Raw genomic sequence first — 20,512 nt, 5'->3', positions numbered from 1 at the left:
TCTGAAAACTTTATACAAGCTTTCTCGTATTAATGGGCCCTCCGCGAGATCTAAAACAGATTCCTAGATAGATTCCAGGCTACGAGTAGTTCCAAAAAACTTCTAAATTCCAATGGTTCTTGAAAATTTCTCGAATACCCGATGAATCTCAAAAAGTTTCCAAGGAATTTCCCAGGATCTCAAGAATTGTTCAGAATTTTTAGGGGGGATGATCCAATATTCTTTGCACTCTCTTGCGGCATTCTATTAAAGATTATTTCAAAAACATTGCTTTAAGCTTCTTTCTGTCGTATTACTCAATCTATTTGGCAAAATTTCTATTCATTTAAATTCTTTCTTTGAAAAAAGACTTTTGTAAACAATTTTATAAAATCTTGTAATATAATTTTTTTTATTTTTGCGGCTATTAAAAGGTAACCGGACTTTCCGGTTTCTTTGGCCCGGTTGCCAAATATTCATTTTCATAGAGAGCGGTTGGGGATTCTGAGCGTGAAACTTCCATCATGAACTTATCACTGGTTATTTATCTTGTTACTCTGCCATATAACATCAGTTGGAACAGCAACTGTACTAACTGCATATTTTTGTATCGGCACTGGTTTTTAGGAATTATTCAGCATCGTTTGTGGCAAATTCAGATAAAAAGCGAATGCAGGTAGTATAATGACTGATCCAATTAACTACTATATGACAAAGTAGCAAGATGTTTGATTACTCCTGTTAACAAAGGGACTCTTGTAAAATCAAGATATATTGTTGGAACCGAATCCATCAAGATTATTATTAAATTATTACACAAGATTCTTGTAAAACTCTTGTCAACATCTTATTTTATTGGATTTTGTCTATAATTTATATGCTATATGACTTATGAGCCCGCATGCCATCTGTAGAGAATGACAAAATAATATATTAAAGACCAATGCCAACCGACAAATCGTCAATTTTGACAAGATTTTACAAGAATCATTTATAATTTTCAATACGGAACATCAAGATCTTGTAAGATTTTTACATTCGATATTTTTGAATATCGAAGAGTTTGAAGAGTTTGAATTTTCTTAGATTAAGAGAAAAATTTTGCGACATAATTCATGCAACAACCTCATAACAGAACCTCTCCATAACATTCTAAGGTGATTTTCTTAACCCTCCTTCCTGCCCCGATAAAAGTACTTCCTTCTCGGGGGGTTCCATTTAGAATTTCATTCAACACTCACAGTATATTGGGTGAAAAAGCTGTCTCCATCAGCAGTGGAGAAAAAAAAAGACGAAAAAAATACCCATCATGTTTGAAAGCTCAAAATATTGCCTCGTTTTTTTTGCGTCTTCTTCCCTTCCCCAAAAGCGTCTCGTCGACAAAATACATGCTATAAAAGGCTTTCTACCCTATTATGAATTGAATAAGTGAGTATGTGGTTTAAGAAGATCAGAGAAGAGAAGATACTTTCTGAGTAGGATGTTGGGTTGTACTATTTTGTCGAATGGGTTAGCATTCTAATTTAGAGATAACTCATCTCTCTTCGGCTCTTATACGTCAATATGTAAAAGTCATAAATAATTTTGCAAATGTTTATTTATTTATTTTCGATCTCTTGTTGAATTTCTCTCACTCTGGTTTCCAATAAGCTCCAGTCGATGGCCTTTTCTTCTGCTTCTTATGTTTATAGCAAAATATATATATGGTAAATAAAATACATAGAGAGATACTCGTATTGGGCAAAAGAATAAGAGTATAAATTCATTCTGTTTATTTTGTATACTTCTTCTCTGCTACAATATTGTATAATCCAGTACATTCTGCCAGACTTCTTCAAGTGTTTACCACACTAATTATATTATACGAGTACCACCTACATTATATAACTTTCCTTCATTTTGTGGCAACTTGAGTGACTTTTTCTGGTTGATGTCAGAAGATGTTTTGGGTAATATTATCACTAGGGTTCACACTGAATCTTATTAGTTAAAAAGCAATTAATTAAAGCAATAAAAAAAAACAAGCTAAGGATAAATTAAGTCGAGCCAAAATAAAGTGTGAAATATACACAAGAGAATTGATCGAGTTCAGTCGCTGAAATATAATATAAACCAAAATATTATATTTATTTTCTTTATTTTTTTTATGTACCGGGGTATTTTTTTCCATTTTGTGCACTATTCAATTCACAATGAATAAGACAAAAATGTCCCTTGATAAGCTTAATTTTGCATTGAAAAGTATTCAAACTCAGAAATGTAACAATCAAGCCAATGATCTCATCGATCAAGAGCCGAATAAAAACAAAACAAATAAAAAATAAAAATTAAATTTCAATTTAATATGCAGCGATGATTCAGTTTTAAGATTTACTATTATTTTTTACTTAATTAAATCTAACGATTTACTAAAATGAGATTTCAATTTGGTTTTACTCCTGTAATCTAGGCAAAACCGTTTTCCCTATTTTTTCCACTTAATTGCTTATAGCTCAAAATCTACTTAACCAATTTAATTCATTATAAGGAAGAAGTTGAAGGCCTTTAAGTGCCTAAAAATTCTGTAGAAAAAGTAAAGTTTGTAAAACCAACGCAGAGGCATTGTAGTCCATATTATATCTGAACACATAGAAAATTGTATTAACTTTGAACATAGATTTCTTCTAAAGCAAAACTGATTTCAAAATTATCTAATTTTTTTACCGGTTGTTTATTACGTCTCTTAATTTTTAAAAGCACTGACTCCTTTAAAAAAAGTCAGATTTTTAGAGGAAGAAAACTATAAGCCACGCCCAGCCCACTGGGACTTTAGTGCCATGCTTTCTTTAAAAGATACGTGGAACTATACTAAATATTTTTGGATATTTGATATTAATTTAACAAGAGAATGCAATAAGTAACAGTTCAGAAGCAAATTACTCCCCTAAATTAAATTATGATAGAAATCCAAAGGATAGGGGAGACTGGGGCAAAAAGTCACAAATCGAAAAATTCAAAATTCAATATCTTCGAAGGTAAAAAAGATAGCGGCTCGAATTTTTTTCTAAAGATAGCCTCCATAGACCTTCTTCAATGTCGTAAGTTTCTTAGAATTCGAACAAGGAATTTCAAAAATAAAAAGTATCGAATTTTTTAGCCCTATTTTTGAAATATTTTAGTTGCAGAAGATAACAATTATTACCTATACTTATTTTCCAAAATTGATGCACTGGTGAATATTTTCTAAATAATTTGGATTTTTTGAATACGAATCCGCTATCTATTTTAGAATTTCACAAAAGTTCTTTTCTCCTGAAATCCTTTTATTAAAAATGGCCACTTGGGGTAAAAAGTAACAAAAAAGCGAAGCAATTTCTGATGTCTCTCGGTGAAAAGAAACTTCATTATCATGTCTTGCCGCTTGTTGTTTGCATTGGTCAAACGATTTGCAGTCTTTTGTGTGTTTTTTTTCTAAAATGGCTTGAAAAGCGCTTTTCTCGTTTTCTCACTTTTCTCGTAGAGAAAACGGTGTTTCACAAAGTTGTAGAGCGGTAAATTTTCTATGAAAATATGTCCTCTAGGTATTTTTTTCAAATTTACGGAAGCCCGTAATGAAGCGAATCAAAATATGATAATATCCAATGTCTGGTACTATTTGCCCCAGCATTTTTGAGAATAGTCACAAAATTTCCTTTTAGAAATCGGCTCGATAAAGGTATTTCCTTACAAAATAGAGGAAAATTACTTTCACAAAGTTGTAGAGCGGTAAATTTCCTATAAAACTGCGCTAATTAATTTTTGAAGCGCTCGAGTAGCTTGTAAATAAATAAAAGGGACAGATAATCCTAACCGGCTTATGTAGGTGAGATTCTTAACGTGAGCTAACTCGGAGTGCATGCAAATTCGATTTGGAGCTGAAGTTGGGAGACGCCATTCAGATATCTTGAATCAAATTCGTGAAATTATGCAAATTTTGTATTTAAACCAAAATATCAAGGATTTGGATGAACTGGCACAAAAGTGATATATGGGTGAAATGTAGACCAGAATGTTCTCTATAATTTTCCCATAGAACATGATCTCATCGATTACTCAGAAGCCAAGATAAGCGAGGTTTTTTGTTTCTTAACTTGTTTTTTTTCATCCAGAGTGCCCCAAGTAGTCATTTGTTGAACTTCAACTATATCAAAGAATTGTTGTATTTTGTGAGACTCTTCATTTAAAACCCTATTTTAAGTGTCTTGGTGGAGTAGAGGCAGTCAAATTGGCATCTGAGTGATTTCAAAGCGTTATTATGGGAAAAATCAATTTTTTCACACTTAAACGGCAAAATCGGAGTGATAGCGTAGTCTGAGCGGAAAATGATGTATGGACGAAATGTAGAGACAAATGTCTTCTACAATTATGTTGAAGTAATCATCAAAATCGGTTCAGCGACAGTCGAGATAATTGAGGTTATGTGATATTGAAATTGGTTTTTCGACTGTGGCGCCCCTGGTGTTGGTCCAACGAAGTTCAAATATTTTAGAAAGTTGTAGTATTTGGTGAGATCTTTCGTTTAAGCCCTCATTCATCAAAATCGGTCACATAGAACCGGAGATATGATTTTTTGAATTTCGTGAACTTTGACCCCTCATATCTCCGGTTCTGTTTTAACCACAGCGCGCATACGCACCATTTTGGAAACGTCCTAGACTGGACTACAACATACTAAAATTTCATTAACTTGCACAATGCCGTTTTTGAGAAAAGTGACTTTGAATTTCGATGAATTTTGACGCTATCACAGCGCCACCTGTGGTGACTTTTTGAACTTCCATCTGAAAGTGCTCATCGAGACGAAACCAAAAAGGTAAAATTTATGTCGATATGTTAATTAGAACCGGAGATAGAGGCCGGTCAATGTTCGAACTTTGACCCCTTATAGCTCGGGTCAGGGGTTATGGATCGACTTAAGGTTTTTTTTTGTTTGATAGGTATAATCAACGGCTACAACATACTAAAATTTCAGCCCGATTGCATAAGGAATTTTTGAGTTATTTAACTTTTAAGATTTAAAAATTTTCTTTTTAATAATAGCGCCCCTAGCGGTGGTTTTATGAACTTGCGATGTTAGAAGAGGAAGTGGCATTTCACGAGAGCTTTCCAAAAAGCCCTCATTTTTTAAATTCTGATAATTAGAACCGGAGTTATGGCCATTTTAAGAAATTTTTTTTGGACCCTTATAGCTCGGGTCAGGGAGGTCGGGGGACCTTAAGTTTGGTATTGATGGAAAGCCCTAAGGCCCAGCTATAACATACTAAAATTTGAGCCCGCTCGATGCCATAGGGGCTGAGCTATTGAGAAAACAAAAAAAGGGTGGTCTTCAAAATGGCGGAAGGAGGGGTGGGGGGTGGGGGGTCAATGCACCAAGTTGCAATTTTCACCCGATATATAACCTTTGCCGAAAACCGCAAGTCGATATCTTTTTTAGTTTAGGAGCTATTAAGCTCCAAAGAGCGGCCGGCCGGCCGGGAACGTAAAATAGCCACATATATATTCGTGATCAGGAAGTGATGAAACACATTTTGGCCAAGTTTGAGGTCGATCGGACGACATAAAATTTTGTTAGGATTATAGTAGGTGAGATTGTTAAGAATCTCACCTAATTTAAAGAGGGAGCGCGTAGCCAATGGCTGTTTTTGTCCTCTTGGGGGTGCAACACCCCAAAAAAAAAGAAAAATTAAAATTAATTTATAGTCTATAGGAATGCAAATTAAAGTAGTTGTAATTAAACTTAAAATTAAGAATGTAGTATATGTTTAAATTAAGTTTAAATTAATCTGAGAGCTCATGGAGTCCGGAAAAGTCCGGATATCTACTTAAAACTACTTAATATTAGTCACATTCGAGAGATTTAACTTGTGGTCAATCTTTTCCTTTAAATTCAATAGGATTGAGGTCCTTAAAACACCCTTGCCATTTCAGAAGTTCAATTTATTTCTGATTGAACCACTTTTAAAAACTCTTGGCAGTGTGTTTGGGATCATTAGCTTAGTTAAAACTTGAAAACCAAAAGCAAATTCTTTTTTAAGTTGAAACTTAACGTGAGCTAACTCGGAGTGCATGAAAATTCGATTTAGAGCTGAAGTTGGGAGACGCCATTCAGTTATCTTGAATCAAATTCGTGAAATTATACAAATTTTGTATTTAAACCAAAATATCAAGGATTTGGATGAACTGACACAAAAGTAATATATGGGTGAAATGTAGACCAGAATGTTCTCTATAATTTTTCCATAGAACATGATCTCATCATTTACTCAGAAGCCAAGATAATCGAGGTTTTTTGTTTCTTAACTCGTTTTTTCATCCATCAGAGTGCCCCAAGTAGTCATTTGTTGAACTTCAACTATATCAAAGAATTGTTGTATTCTGTGGGACTTTCCATTTAAAACCCTATTTTAAGTGTCTTGGTGGAGTAGAGGCAGTCAAATTGGCATCTGAGTGATTTCAAAGCGTTATTATGGGAAAAATCAATTTTTTCACACTTAAACGGCAAAATCGGAGTGATAGCGTAGTCTGACCGGAAAATGATGTATGGACGAAATGTAGAGACAAATGTCCTCTACAATTATGTCGAAGTAATCATCAAAATCGGTTCAGCGACAGTCGAGATAATTGAGGTTATGTGATATTGAAATTCGTTTTTTGACTGTGGCGCCCCTGGTGTTGGTCCCACGAAGTTCAAATGTTCTAGAAAGTTGTAGTATTTGGTGAGATCTTTCGTTTAAGCCCTCATTCATCAAAATCGGTCACATAGAACCGGAGATATAATTTTTTAAATTTTGTGAACTTTGACCCCTCATATCTCCGGTTCTATTCAAACCACAGCGCACATACGCACCATTTTGGAAACGTCCTAGACTGGACTACAACATACTAAAATTTCATTAACTTGCACAATGCCGTTTTTGAGAAAAGTGACTTTGAATTTCGATGAATTTTGACGCTATCACAGCGCCACCTGTGGTGACTTTTTGAACTTCCATCTGAAAGTGCTCATCGAGACGAAACCAAAAAGGTAAAATTTATGTCGATATGTTAATTAGAACCGGAGATAGAGGCCGGTCAATGTTCGAACTTTGACCCCTTATAGCTCGGGTCAGGGGTTATGGATCGACTTAAGGTTTTTTTTTGTTTGATAGGTATAATCAACGGCTACAACATACTAAAATTTCAGCCCGATTGCATAAGGAATTTTTGAGTTATTTAACTTTTAAGATTTAAAAATTTTCTTTTTAATAATAGCGCCCCTAGCGGTGGTTTTATGAACTTGCGATGTTAGAAGAGGAAGTGGCATTTCACGAGAGCTTTCCAAAAAGCCCTCATTTTTTAAATTCTGATAATTAGAACCGGAGTTATGGCCATTTTAAGAAATTTTTTTTGGACCCTTATAGCTCGGGTCAGGGAGGTCGGGGGACCTTAAGTTTGGTATTGATGGAAAGCCCTAAGGCCCAGCTATAACATACTAAAATTTGAGCCCGCTCGATGCCATAGGGCCGGAGCTATTGAGAAAACAAAAAAAGGGTGGTCTTCAAAATGGCGGAAGGAGGGGTGGGGGGTGGGGGGTCAATGCACCATGTTGCAATTTTCATACGATATTTAACCTTTGCCGAAAACCGCAAGTCGATATCTTTTTTAGTTTAGGAGCTATTAAGCTCCAAAGAGCGGCCGGACGGCCGGCCGGCCGGACGGACGGCCGGCCGGCCGGCCGGCCGGGAACGTAATTTAGCCCCCCATATATTCGTGATCAGGAAGTGGCGAAACACATTTTGGCCAAGTTTGAGCGCGATCGGAGGACATGAAATTTTGTTAGGATTATAGTAGGTGAGATTGTTAAGAATCTCACCTAATATCCGTTTTGTTAGTTTTTGCCCCAGTCTCCCCTACTGCTTCTTAATAAAAAAGCCACTTCCCTTACAAAGTTAGAAAAACATTATAATATTTGAATATTTTTAGAAGAACTAGGGGCTACTTTGCAGCTACTGAGATTAAACGTCGTGTAATTTAACTCTGTAAAACAACCGTGGATCTAAATAAAATAATTGTAAGGCCCAGTTTCTTTTAGAAATATAGCCCCACCTCACCCTACTAGATGTAGGAAAAAGTAAAATTGTTTTAAATAATAAATTAATTAAATAGATGAAGAGATATAATGAATGCTTCCCCGTTTCCTTTCAAATTTCATCCGATTTCAGTAAGACAAAAGTTACTGAAAGAAAAATAAATCATTAAATTAATATTTTTGATTTTTTTTATTAGATTTTTAGGGATATTTTTAAATAAAATATTTAGTATTAATATTTATTAATTTTAGAATATTTAGTAAGGTCGAAGTTGAAACATTCTGCTATATTAAATTAGACTTTTAAAGAAGGCCTTTCCTATAATTATTTTCTGAACTCTTCTTGCTCAAAAGTTCGGTGCTGTGTGCATCTCAAATTGAGTTTAAGAAAAATTTAGTTTTGAAGCATTCAAAACTTCAGTCAATCAAATGATATATACGATGGTATTGAAACACTTTAATTAATTTATTTTAAATTAATGTATTTTTCCTTTGAAACTTTTACTGTAATTTTGAAATCACGTACAACAATTAAAGTGCATATAGGGGAAAGTACTCTCCCTTCGAACGTTCATGCCTTCGAATAATGTGAATTTTCTTTAAGTTTTCCTAAGAGATTTACACATAAACTAGCTTATTATCAATTATCGATAATTATGTAACGATCATGTGGAAATCTCCTAGAAAAAGTAAAAGAACTTCACATTTATCGAAGGCATGAACGTTCGAAGGGAGAGTACTTTCCCTTACTACGGAAATTTTATATTATTTGCTTCTTGCCGTACAAGTCGTAGTAGTACAAGACTTGAATTTTAATGACTATAATCTCTTAGAATAAGAAAGGAACATGATTATATTAATTCTTATCATTTGATGATGGGTGATTGGTTATATTTTCGCAACTTCCTTGCAATTTTACTCCTTGTTGTTGCAACTACTGTGAAAATTATAGGAGTAAAGCCCAAGAGCCTGAATTATACATACATATTAATGAAAGTATCTACACAGCTCGGGTCTCAGAATCACTTTATAATTTACTGTACGGTATCTCTTCTTGAAAGGGACACATCATAATCTAATTAGTGTCATTAAAAGGGAGATTTATTTGAATGGTTCATCACCCGTAAAAATTTAAATTCTGAGCTCTTTCAAAATTTTCACAGTTAAAATAACATTTTGATAAGCACCACGGCAAATCTAAGGCAAAACTTTGTGAGCTTTTCGTACAAAAAGTATAATCACTATCTTACGTTAGACCCTTTCTTGTTCTCACGAGATGAATTTCCACACAAAGTATATAGAGTATATAAAGAAGGGAAATGAGAAATTTTCTTTGGAATTTATATTGTGTGTTTGTGTGTGTGTCTCTATGTAGGAACGAAAAGTTTGCTGAAATGGAAGGGTGTAATGTTTTCCCCGGAAGGAGAGGACAAGCAGAAGGAAGTGCCCGAGGCGGACGCAAAAAATGGCTCCATAGTGGCATCTAATCCCACTGATCGTGAAAATCTACTCAAAAGTCTCAATATAGAAGGATACAAGGTATGCTACCCCAGCAACATTTTTTAATCTTATTAAAAATACAATTTTTATTTCTTTATAATGGCATTAAGCAGATGTGACTCTACTGATATGAAGAACTATTTTGTGTTACGTCGATACGGTCTATTGTTTTTAAAATTTATAATCCCATAGCTAGGAGAAACTGATCAGAATTAGCTAGGGCTAGAATTTAGACCTTTAGATAATTTAGAAGAAATTAAATCTTTATCTAATTTCGGCCAGTTTCCAGTATAATAAACTTCTCTCTTAACTTACAAAATTGAATTTTTTGATTTTTTTTTCAACTATAATAGGGTGCAATGTCGAAGAATCGAAAGAGCGTAGCCTTAAATAATGAGCAACTTCAAGAAAATTAGTGTCCGATATTGCGCACAAAGCATTATGATTATTTTTATTCAATTTTAAATGTATTAAGAATATTTTTAGAAAGATTATTTTCAATCAACAATCTAGAAAAAAGCAACAAAAAATACCGATTTGTAATAAAAATATAACATTGCAAACTTAGAGGCTTATCTGCAACATGTCCGGAATTTGACAACGCTGAACTAAAAATCTATTTAGAAACAAAAGGAGAAAGCGCGCTACCTTCAGACGGCAGAAACTTTGGGCAGTTCAATTTTTTTCCATGTTCGTAATGAATTCGATCCATGGCTCTTTAAAGGAAATTTGTGGTACTAAATTAAGGTAAAGTGCCATCAATTCGACCGGCTCCTCAATTCGACCGGTAGAGTTATTTATTCAATTTATTTATATTTAATGGCGCATGATCTAACATTAATAGGTCAATTATTCCATAAATAAATACGAATCAGTGACAATTTTATAGAAATTCACCACCAAACATTCAAATATTGACCACCGGTCGAATCGAGGGCACTTTACCTTAGCTATTAAAATGTTATATTAGAATTAGTCAAATTCATTAAAAATATATTGAGAAAACTGAGTTGTTGGGAGCTTAAATCGTCCGAAGGTAGCACGCATTCCCCTACAGTTCATCCTTTAAGCATTTTCCTTTAACCCTTTAAGGACGATTGGAACACCGGTGTCCCCCATAAAGAAAATATTTTTTTCTGACTACTTAAAGTCATTTTGTCTTATGTTTGTACATAATTGTAAAGTAGAAGGTTGAAGGAATCTAGAATATTTTTTGCAAGTTTCTAGCTAATTGCTATGTAGTAAATATTTAAGTTTAAAAATGGCAAATTTTTAATTTCGAAATTCATAACTGATTTTATTTATTTTTTATACTTCCAATTTTTTCTAAGCAAAACCCTTTTGGCAATAAAAACTACACTACTAGTACATAATATTTTTCATTAAAGCGAAAAATATTATTGATTGGTATTGTCAGAAAAATTACTTGAATTTTTGGGCTGTTTTTATCCCTATCGTTTATAGATGCACAAAATACACCGAATCAGATTCTGTTGGATTTTCCAAGGTTATATGTACGCTGAGAAAAAAAAGAGGCTGCGATTAACTTTTTTCGTCATAACTTTAAAACTTTTTGGGTGTAAAAATATATCAACATTTTTAATGTTAATTTTACACCTTTTAAGGATAAAATCAACATGAAAGAAGGGCAACTTTAATCCATAATACACCCAAAGAGGGTAATATTTACACCGTTTCAAAATCAATACTACAGGGTAAAATTGACATTTCCGGAATGTTATTTTGACTTTTTCGAATTTCTGTCTCAGTGTAAGACTTATTATTATGTTTCCCAGTATAATTTTTATTGTTGATTTTCAGTCCGTAAAAGTGTCTCGTCGTTAAAGGGTTAAGTAGAATACGTCTCCCTCTACCAAATAGGGTCGCGACGATTATAGCTTTATCTGCGCTCTTTGACCACTGATTTGTAAACCAGTTAAAATCGATATTAAACCATACATGACCAAAAACAGTACTATGAAAAAAAATCTGAAGATAATCGATGTGTTCGAGCATGTCGCGAAATATCCTTCAACATTGTTCCTGATGTGTAATATTTTCATGTAATAGAAATGGAAACATATCAGTGGCAAAAAACACTTGTTGGCTAGTCCAGGGGAAAGTGATTAATGACTGTACTAAATGTTCACAGATGATCACAGTTGAATTACACAGAGGTTGGAATAGTCGTTTGGGATTTAGTCTCCAGACAGACGTAGACACCAAAAGAGCCGTCATCAGTGCAATTTACAGTGACAGCGTAGCCGCCAAGGATGGAAGACTCAGGGTTGGGGACCAAATTCTAATGGTGAGTTTAGTGCTGTTTTTTTTATGACGACTAGAAATGTTCTTAAAGAAGTCAAATGGTATTAGGTACGAAATGATCTTGAATTTACGATTCTAATTAAAACTTTAGGTGAATGATGAGCTTCTTAACAGCACACCAACGTCAGAGATAATAGACTTATTGCGAATTATCAGAGGATCTATTTGCATAGTCGTATTGCGGAAGGAGTAGAGTTTATAGTGGATGAATAGTGAAGTGATTAAAAATAACATAATTCAATTCAAATATTCCGGAATAAAGTAATTCTCTTTGGCATAACATAAAGTCTAAACAAAATGATATCCGAGAAAACGACTGTTTTTTCTAGATTTATTGAACTAATAATAGAATGCAAATATTGAGTGAATATTGTTTGATATACAGCATTGATGAAAGGGTGAGTGAAAATAAAAAAAAAAATTGTTGTGACATATGTGTGACAATTTTAAATTAAAAATCACACCGAATTTCCATTTTAATATAAAAAAAATGACACGCTCAGTCAATTATTTGATTTTACTTTTATTTATAATTGTTGAAATGCACACTAATTTTTTATGGGAGATAATAAAACCAATATGAGTTTTATTTTACAATAATATTAATTTCATGTCGACATATTCACCGTTCTTCGTCATTAATTCAACATTCATCCGCAGGAAAAAAACATGAACATGAAATAAATATTGTAAATGTAATAACTATTTATAAAAAAATATTGGCGTGCAATAGAAAATTCTGTTTGATTGTAAAAATGGAGTGAGAATAGTGCAGAAGAGAGAGGATGATGTTATATGTTGTTAAAATTCTAGAATTTCTAGAGATGTTTAATTAAAAGTTGTATCTTAGAATAAGCACAACTTTTTTTATGTATAAAATCAGTTTGCGATTTAAATACATTGAATATGAGAAATTAAATATATTTGTCTTGTTTAAATTTTCTCCCCAAATGAGGCTTTTCTTTTGTGTCTTCTGCTTTCGTGAAGATCTACAGAGGTATCAGATATCGTCATGCTACTACAAAGGGATGTGAGCTATGTAAACCCCCCGAGCAATTCTCCACCCATTCTGTTACATAACTCAAAAAGGAATGATGCTTGGAATTCTACATCTTACAAATTGAAAGCATACTTCGTAATTGTTCTGTACACATTAACAAAATATCGTTCTTCTCTTCAAATTACAAATTCTCAGCGATTAAATAAATTCTACGACAGGTATATCCTAATATTTAATATAAATATTGATATTGATCATTAAAAAATTAATAAATAATTTTTTATTTACTTGTGCATTTTTTATGGAGCACTTAAAGATTTGGGAATAAACCAATTTTTATTCTGGGATGAACCTTCTCTCATCTGATGATCGCCGGATTGCCCCTTTGAATTAAAATGCCCTAGGTTTCTCACAATCATTCCAAGATGAGCTTTTGGCATTTGAAAATGTCTTCCTTTTAGCAAAATCAGGTTATTTTAAATTTATATTCCATGAAGAGCAGTGAATACAAATAAGCAATAAGAAGAGAAATTTTCAAATGAAAACTCTTGAATCAAGACGTTTAAAATTGAGTTTCTTTAATGAATTTTAAATTGGCTTTCAATTGCATAACATTTATTGAACCTTGTTCTTCTTGATTGCAAAGTTTTCTACAATGTATCAAACTTATTTTTATCTCTTTTCAATGTAAAGTATCTGAGTTCTTTTTGCAAGGATTAAGTTTTAATACAACCTGCGGCACATTGCTGTCGTACTCTTTTAAATAAAATAGAAATAGAGGGAATTGGGGGACCTTTGAATTGGGGCACCCTTAAAAACAGGGCTTCTTTCTTTTACTTTTAAATGGAACATAGCCTTATCATAATGGAATTTAGATTCACAATTGATTTGTAAATTGTAAAGCTAAATTATATCGATTTGTATTAATTTCATTTAACTCTTTCGCGTCATTAGGGTCATATATGACCCGGGGAAAAAACAATTTTTTTTGACTATTAACATTAATTGAAATCTATCGGTTTGTGCACGACATGATAATAGAAGGATGTAAGATTCTTGGTTAATTTTCTCAAGACTCCAGATATTCAGGAAAAGAAAATATTTGATATCAAAAATCACTAATTTCGAACTTTGTGAAATGACTTTTCTTTTTCAATATTTTTTATATTCATTTATTTTTTTCAGCAAAAAGTTCTTTAGAAACACAAAATAGAATATCCAAAGATTGTATATTGCATATTTTGATATAATAAACTACTCTCAATTTTCCAGAAAAGCGTGTAGAATTTTCCGGGTCATATATGACCCTATGGTCCCCAAGGGTAACAGTGTTTTCGTCCCAAATCTATAGCGAAATGTAGTTGGGACATTGTTTTTCTTCGTGAAATGCAGGTGGGACATCTTGCTCCTGGACATTTCATCTTATATCTGATGAATTATAACATATTTTGCAATATTTTAGAGTATTCTGCAAGCGTTTCATATTGTGCAATTGTATTGTGTGTGAATAAATATGTGGATAAGTTTATTTTTGCCAAATACCACTCAAAATATTGTGACAGTGACTGTTCAAGGGATTTCCAGGAAGATTCCTTGAACACCAGGAGTACAGTCTTCATCAAAGCAATACAGTTTGCCATGGTTTTGGCCAAATTAACAACTTTAAGCAAAAAAAACTCTTAGAAAGCCCGTGATATAGATTTTGAAAATGGTAAATACACCTCCCTTGAGGACAACAGGGTCATATATGACCCGGGGTTTTTCCGAGTTTTCACGCAATGGAAAATTTTTTTCCTCTCTGAATTATTATATTTGATCATAAAGCATTAGGAAAAACTCAATTTTACATGAATTCATCTGCTGAATAAAAGTGGGACGCGAAAGAGTTAAAAATACGAGAAAAATCGTATTTTAAAGGTACCCCAATTCAAAGGCACCAACTTATCAATCAATCAATATCAATCTACTCTAATACAGACACAAATACAGAATTGTCAAAGGATTATATTCTGGAGAACTAATTCTTAATGATTCGATCAAGTGCAGAATAAGCCCGGGGGTTAACTTGGCGAAGATGACTTTATCAATTGGAGAAATCTCACTATCATCCGATCATCTCTGCACCAGTTTTGAGACATTTCGATGCCCTGATGAAGTCTGTATCGTTTCCATCGCTTCCTTGAGTGTTCGAAAATCCATAGAAGATTTGAAGTGCGAATTCCAGAGTCCAGCACATCCATTTACAAGCATTTTTCCGGGGGAACTCTTGGCCCGATGCAAGGTTTTTGAAATAGATTTCATCCTTCCTATCGGCGTACCGAGGAGTGATTTAGGATACAACACTTTCACTCCCTTAGGGTTTTCCCAGGGAAACTGAAGGGAGAATCACTGATTTAAATCAACTACATTTTAAAGAGGAGCAGAGCTACCTCTCGTTGTTCACTAAAAGCAGACTCCCCGATCATACCCCTTTCACTCGAGAAGATATCTTTAATCATCTTAATATGCAGTGTGGTGAGAAATTGCTACATTTTTTGGTGGAATTTTCCTATTACACTGCTGCGAAAAATGAACATATTGGAGAAGCGGGACTTTTAAGGTCATATAAATTGACTTCCTTTGAGATTGGAAGAGTTGGATTATTTTGAGCTATGGGGCTATATTGATATACGATTCCTAGTATAGGGAAAACTGGGACATTACTGAACACGGAGTAGCACTGAATACTACACTGAGAAAAAAAGGGGGGGGGGTGCGATTAACGTTTTTTTCGTCATAACTTTAACACTTTTTAGGTGTAAAAATATATCAACATTTTTTAATGTTAATTTTACACCTTTTTAAGGGTAAAATTAACACGAAAAGGGTAACTTTAACCCCTAATACACCTAAAAAGCATAATATTTAAACCGATTTCGGATCAATACTGCAAGGTAAAATAAACATTTCCGAAATGTTATTTTAACTTTTTCGGATTTCTCTCAGTGTACGAATTTTTAATTAGATATTAGACTTGAGAGGACGAGGCGTATGAATTCATACAGGGGCTTATCGACATTTCATTTTTCCATACGTTTTTGCATAGAGGCACTGAAGACATTGGCAAGTTTTTTCCAAAGGAAAATTGACTTATCAGTCTAATATATTTCGAAATCATGCATTAAAAGCTATCTAAAAATATGTTTTCCATAATGTTCGTCGAAATAATACAAGAACTACGTGCAAATTTGTTTATATCGCGGTGCAAAATCTGCAACATTTTTACAAGGAAAAGTGAAAAATAGCTTCACTTTTTATTAGGCTTGATGGGCGCCTGAATTCATAGGTACTATAGGGATGCCAGTCCATTTAAGAAATGTTTCTCACAGTCCAAGAAGTTTAGAAATAAAAATCAGTGTTCGGTGGTACCCTAGTTTCCTCTATGTAGAGCGTACGGTCTATTCGACACGTGTCAACCCTGTCGATGGCCTTATTCCACCAAATCAAATCCTTTATTCCTTTCACACGCTCAATCCCTATTATCTCAAGGCGGTAGCTGAAGGTTGTTATACAGTGCCTTGTTACTTAGGGGGAAGTGCGGCAACTTTGAAAGTGGGGCACCTTTGAAATTGGGATTTTCCCCTATGTTTAAATGGAACTGAACCACAGCATAATGTAATTTAGCTTCTCAATCTGTTTGTGCAGCTAAATTATATCACGATAAGGCTCAATTTTATTTAAAATTAAATGAAAATCCAATTTCAAGTGTACCCCACTTTTAAAGGTGCCCCACTTTCCCCTATGGCATTTAACATCTGTACTTCAGTGAGTGAGCATGAGTCGCCGTGGAGCGTTCACTCTCAGGAAGTTGAAATAACGGTGGCAGCCTCAGTTCTTCGTTTTCCCTCTATAAGTTTTTAATTTTATTTAGATGAGCCCCGTCAGGGCTTACACCTATATCTAAAGGAAGCTAGGCCTTACAATTATTTCATTTAGTTCCACAATTTCCTTGTAAGACTAAATTATATTACGTTAAAGTTCAGTTTCCTTTTGAAATATGCAATAAAATTGTATATCAATATAGCTCTGGTGCTCAAAGTAACCCCACCTGCCCCTAATGTTTAAAGAATAATACAAAACCAAGGGGACATTTTAATAAAAATCTGTGCAATTTTTCACATTAAATTACTAACCAAGAAGCAAAACAGCTACCTTATAGAACCAAAACTTTGATAAGTCTTTTAATGCACCTTTAAAATTTGCTTAGGGGAAGGCGCACTACCTTCGGACGATTTATGCTTCGCACAAATAATTTTTTTCAATGTACAGTTCTAAAAAAAACATGTTAAGTTTTCATTAGACGAGCACCACTCATTACAAAATTAATGTCCAAATGCATGAGACTCACCAAAAAAATTGAAGAATGCCTAACCTCTTCTTTTTGTGAAAAAAAATCCTTTTTTATAACACCCCTTCAACAGTCAGACATCTAAATGGAAAGTTCAAGAAGTACTCACTAAAAGGAAATAACAAATTTGTGCTCTTCACTGATGATGAAATTTGTCTTGGCACTTATCACCAGCATTGCACTTCATCACTGAACACTACACCATTTCAGTTCTTGGCTAAAAAGTTCATCGTGCGGCTTGAAGAATTGCTAATAAAATTTTATTTACAGAATAAGAACAATTAAATAATAGTACATAAATTGAAAAAACTCGAATTGATTTCAATTTTTACAGTCGCTTCATTGGTTCAATAAACCGGGCAACACGTCTAAATCTATAGCTTTAACGGAGGCTTTATCGCTTTCAATCGGTAATAAATTGTTAACTCGCAATTGTTTTCTCTTTTTTTATATTTCTTTTTTATATTTATCCGAAAGTTTGTTACCGGTTAAGTTTAGTCAAGACCTTCGGAGACCCCCTATAATTCATTATAAATTCAAGAGGTTTTATTCATTTTTATTTTTCTTTCATTTCACTTACTCTCCCAATATTTTTTTTTAATTTGTTTCGAATAATCTTATGACTTTTTTAATTTTCGGATATGCTTGGAGATAGTCCAAGTAAACATTTCGTCTAGACAATTATGGGCCGAAAATTTTCCGAAGAGATCTTTCTCAGACTAAAATTCAATCGCTCTAGAAGAAGACATAATTCCGTATTTGGATTTAATTTCCAAAATGTCTGATGCTAGTGCTATATTTCGACCGTATACGTATATACAGTGGCGACAAGATAAATAGCACAGTTTCGGACACTGTAATACATATATGCTTTATTTTTCGAAAAATTATGCTTTTAAATGATGAAAGTAATAATAATAAATGAACTTGTATATAAATACATTTTGAATATGAAGAAAAACCTGAAAGTTCTATCAAGAAATTTGGCACGATCAAAAAATTCTTGAAATGGCACATATTAAGAAGACAATATAAATGGCACACCCTATAAGAAGTGATAGTTTTCGGTTTCTATTTCTACTGCAATTAACAACTTACGAATTCTATTTTCGAATTAAATTTGGATTAATTAGTGTTTAGTTAAGTAACTTTTGGAAAAAATGAGCACTCGATAACTAAGGATCATTAAGGAAATCAGGATTTGACACTATTCTAATTTGACTATATTTCACTTAGTAGGATATCTACTTAAAACTATCTCAAATTAGTCACATTCGAGAGATTTATCTTGTTGTCAATCTTTTCTTTTAAATTCAACAAGATTGAGGGCCTCAGACTGTCCTGGCCATTCCAGAAAGTCAATTCTGTACTGATTGAACTAGTTTTAAAAACTCTTGGCAGTGTGTTTGGGTTCATTAGCTCGGTTAAAACTTAAAAACCAAAAGCAAATTCTTTTCGATATTGAAGTGCATGTCTAAATACCAAATATATCCTTGTAAAGAAATTGGTTTATATTGCCTGATATTCCATACAGACCATACACCACTTCGCAAAATTTAACCCCATACTATAAATTTACCACCGCTAAGTTTTACGTTCTTAATTATGTATTAAGGACAAAATTCTTGACTTTTGGGACATCTAATATTTTGTTATGGCATATCCTGTGATATTAAACAGGAATACATCTGTTCAAAGAATATTATTCCAGAATTACAGGTCCTCCTGCATATGCTCTTTAACAAAAATCAACCAACAGGCATGGTTTTGCTTGGATACTAACTCTGTACGTCTGGCAACACTTCTAAACCGGGTATTTTTACATAATTTGCTTTCAGTAATGCCTACATCAGTCACTTTTTCAAATTTTGTTCAATTTGTTCCTTTATTTTCGGGTCGGCAAATAAATTCAATTTTACTATACATACAATGGCAGAATCTTCTCTAGAAATCGTTATTCTTTCTCGAAATTTTCGAGTTTTTGTGTGATTTGTAAGTTTGGCCATAAAAAAATTATTGAATTGATGGTTATCTTCCTTGAATAATATAATTTACAAAAAAAATTCTTAGTTATCCTAAACCCTTTTATATAAAGCGTGTAAACCAAAGTCTTTATTTACATGATTTTTTCAGTTCTCATAACTTTATTTTACGAAAATTTGTGGCATTAATTCCCATATATGATCAAAAATACAGAAATATAATGAATTTAAAAAAAAGTAAATTTCAGGCAATATTTTCAGAGAAAACGAAAGTGTGCTATTTAAATTGTCCACACGAATTATACCTAAACTCATAAAATAACAAAAACACATGATTCTAACAGATACAAATATTAAATAATTATAATTTTTATTTATAATGTGCATTATATTTTCTAAAAAATTAAGTATGATAACGTATAAAGTATAAAGATTGATGTTGTATCATAAAACATCAAAACAGAAAAATCGCTGAAGGTGTGCTATTTATTTTGTCGCCACTGTAAGCTGAAATCAAAGTGGGAAATTCGGTTTAATTTTTTGTTGTTCAATTTGACTTTATTTTGCCTTGGAATAATGGGAATAATAAATAAGTGGTATATCTCTCCTTTACAAATCATAACTGAAATTTTTTAGAATTCGTCCTCAATTTTTTTCAAAATTGAATTTACCTCAATTCCAAGAATGCAAGTATTCAATGAATCGCATCTACAACAAACTTATTTAGGCTTGTCATAGATTTTCAACTAATTTTATGGATAATTAAACATAAGATGAGTATCTTCACAGAAGAAAAATCTGAATAATTAAATTTGTGAACTTAAGGGGACCAAATTCACACCTCTTCAAGCTTTTATCATTAGAAAATCCTCCCATTTTTTTTTTGCTGAAAACATTAAAGTTTTAGTGCCTCCAAAAATGTGTATTTACAAAGAGAAAAACATCCTAATGTAGAATTTGATAATGTAATTCTTGGAAAGGATACGTGAAAATCTTTTTGCTCTGGGGTAAATTTTTCATCAAATTCCTCTTCTTTGTCACGAGGATTATTTGCAGTATATTAATGGTGGATGAGCGTGGAAAAAAGATGATTAATATTATCTGGAGGATATACAACACAGCATTTCTGGGGTTGCTAAAGGTAATGTATGGTATTATTTGATGTTTCTCACTGTATCTTCTACATTAACCTAACATAATGAACATAACTCCTCGAAAAGTTTATTACATGGTTCAAGCATACAAAGTAAAGT

The 20,512-nt window shown here is 33.1% G+C and overlaps 1 protein-coding gene across 1 annotated transcript in view; it reads left to right on the top strand.

Annotated features, from left to right (window-relative positions):
* LOC129799819 (uncharacterized) overlaps nt 1-12,809 on the top strand; it is a 115,155-nt gene extending 102,346 nt beyond the window's left edge. Inside the window, exons 13-15 of the mRNA XM_055844047.1 lie at nt 9,441-9,604; nt 11,718-11,873; nt 11,982-12,809. Of these exons, the coding sequence (XP_055700022.1) occupies nt 9,441-9,604; nt 11,718-11,873; nt 11,982-12,083 (422 nt within the window). The 3' untranslated portion in view covers nt 12,084-12,809. The remainder of the gene's footprint in view (nt 1-9,440; nt 9,605-11,717; nt 11,874-11,981) is intronic.
* Nucleotides 12,810-20,512: the final 7,703 nt, after the last annotated feature.

The sequence above is a fragment of the Phlebotomus papatasi genome, chromosome 1 (genome assembly GCF_024763615.1).
Source record: "Phlebotomus papatasi isolate M1 chromosome 1, Ppap_2.1, whole genome shotgun sequence".
NCBI classification, from domain to species: domain Eukaryota; kingdom Metazoa; phylum Arthropoda; class Insecta; order Diptera; family Psychodidae; genus Phlebotomus; species Phlebotomus papatasi.
Note: the sequence above shows the minus strand (reverse complement) of the source record. Positions and strands in the feature narration are given on the sequence as shown.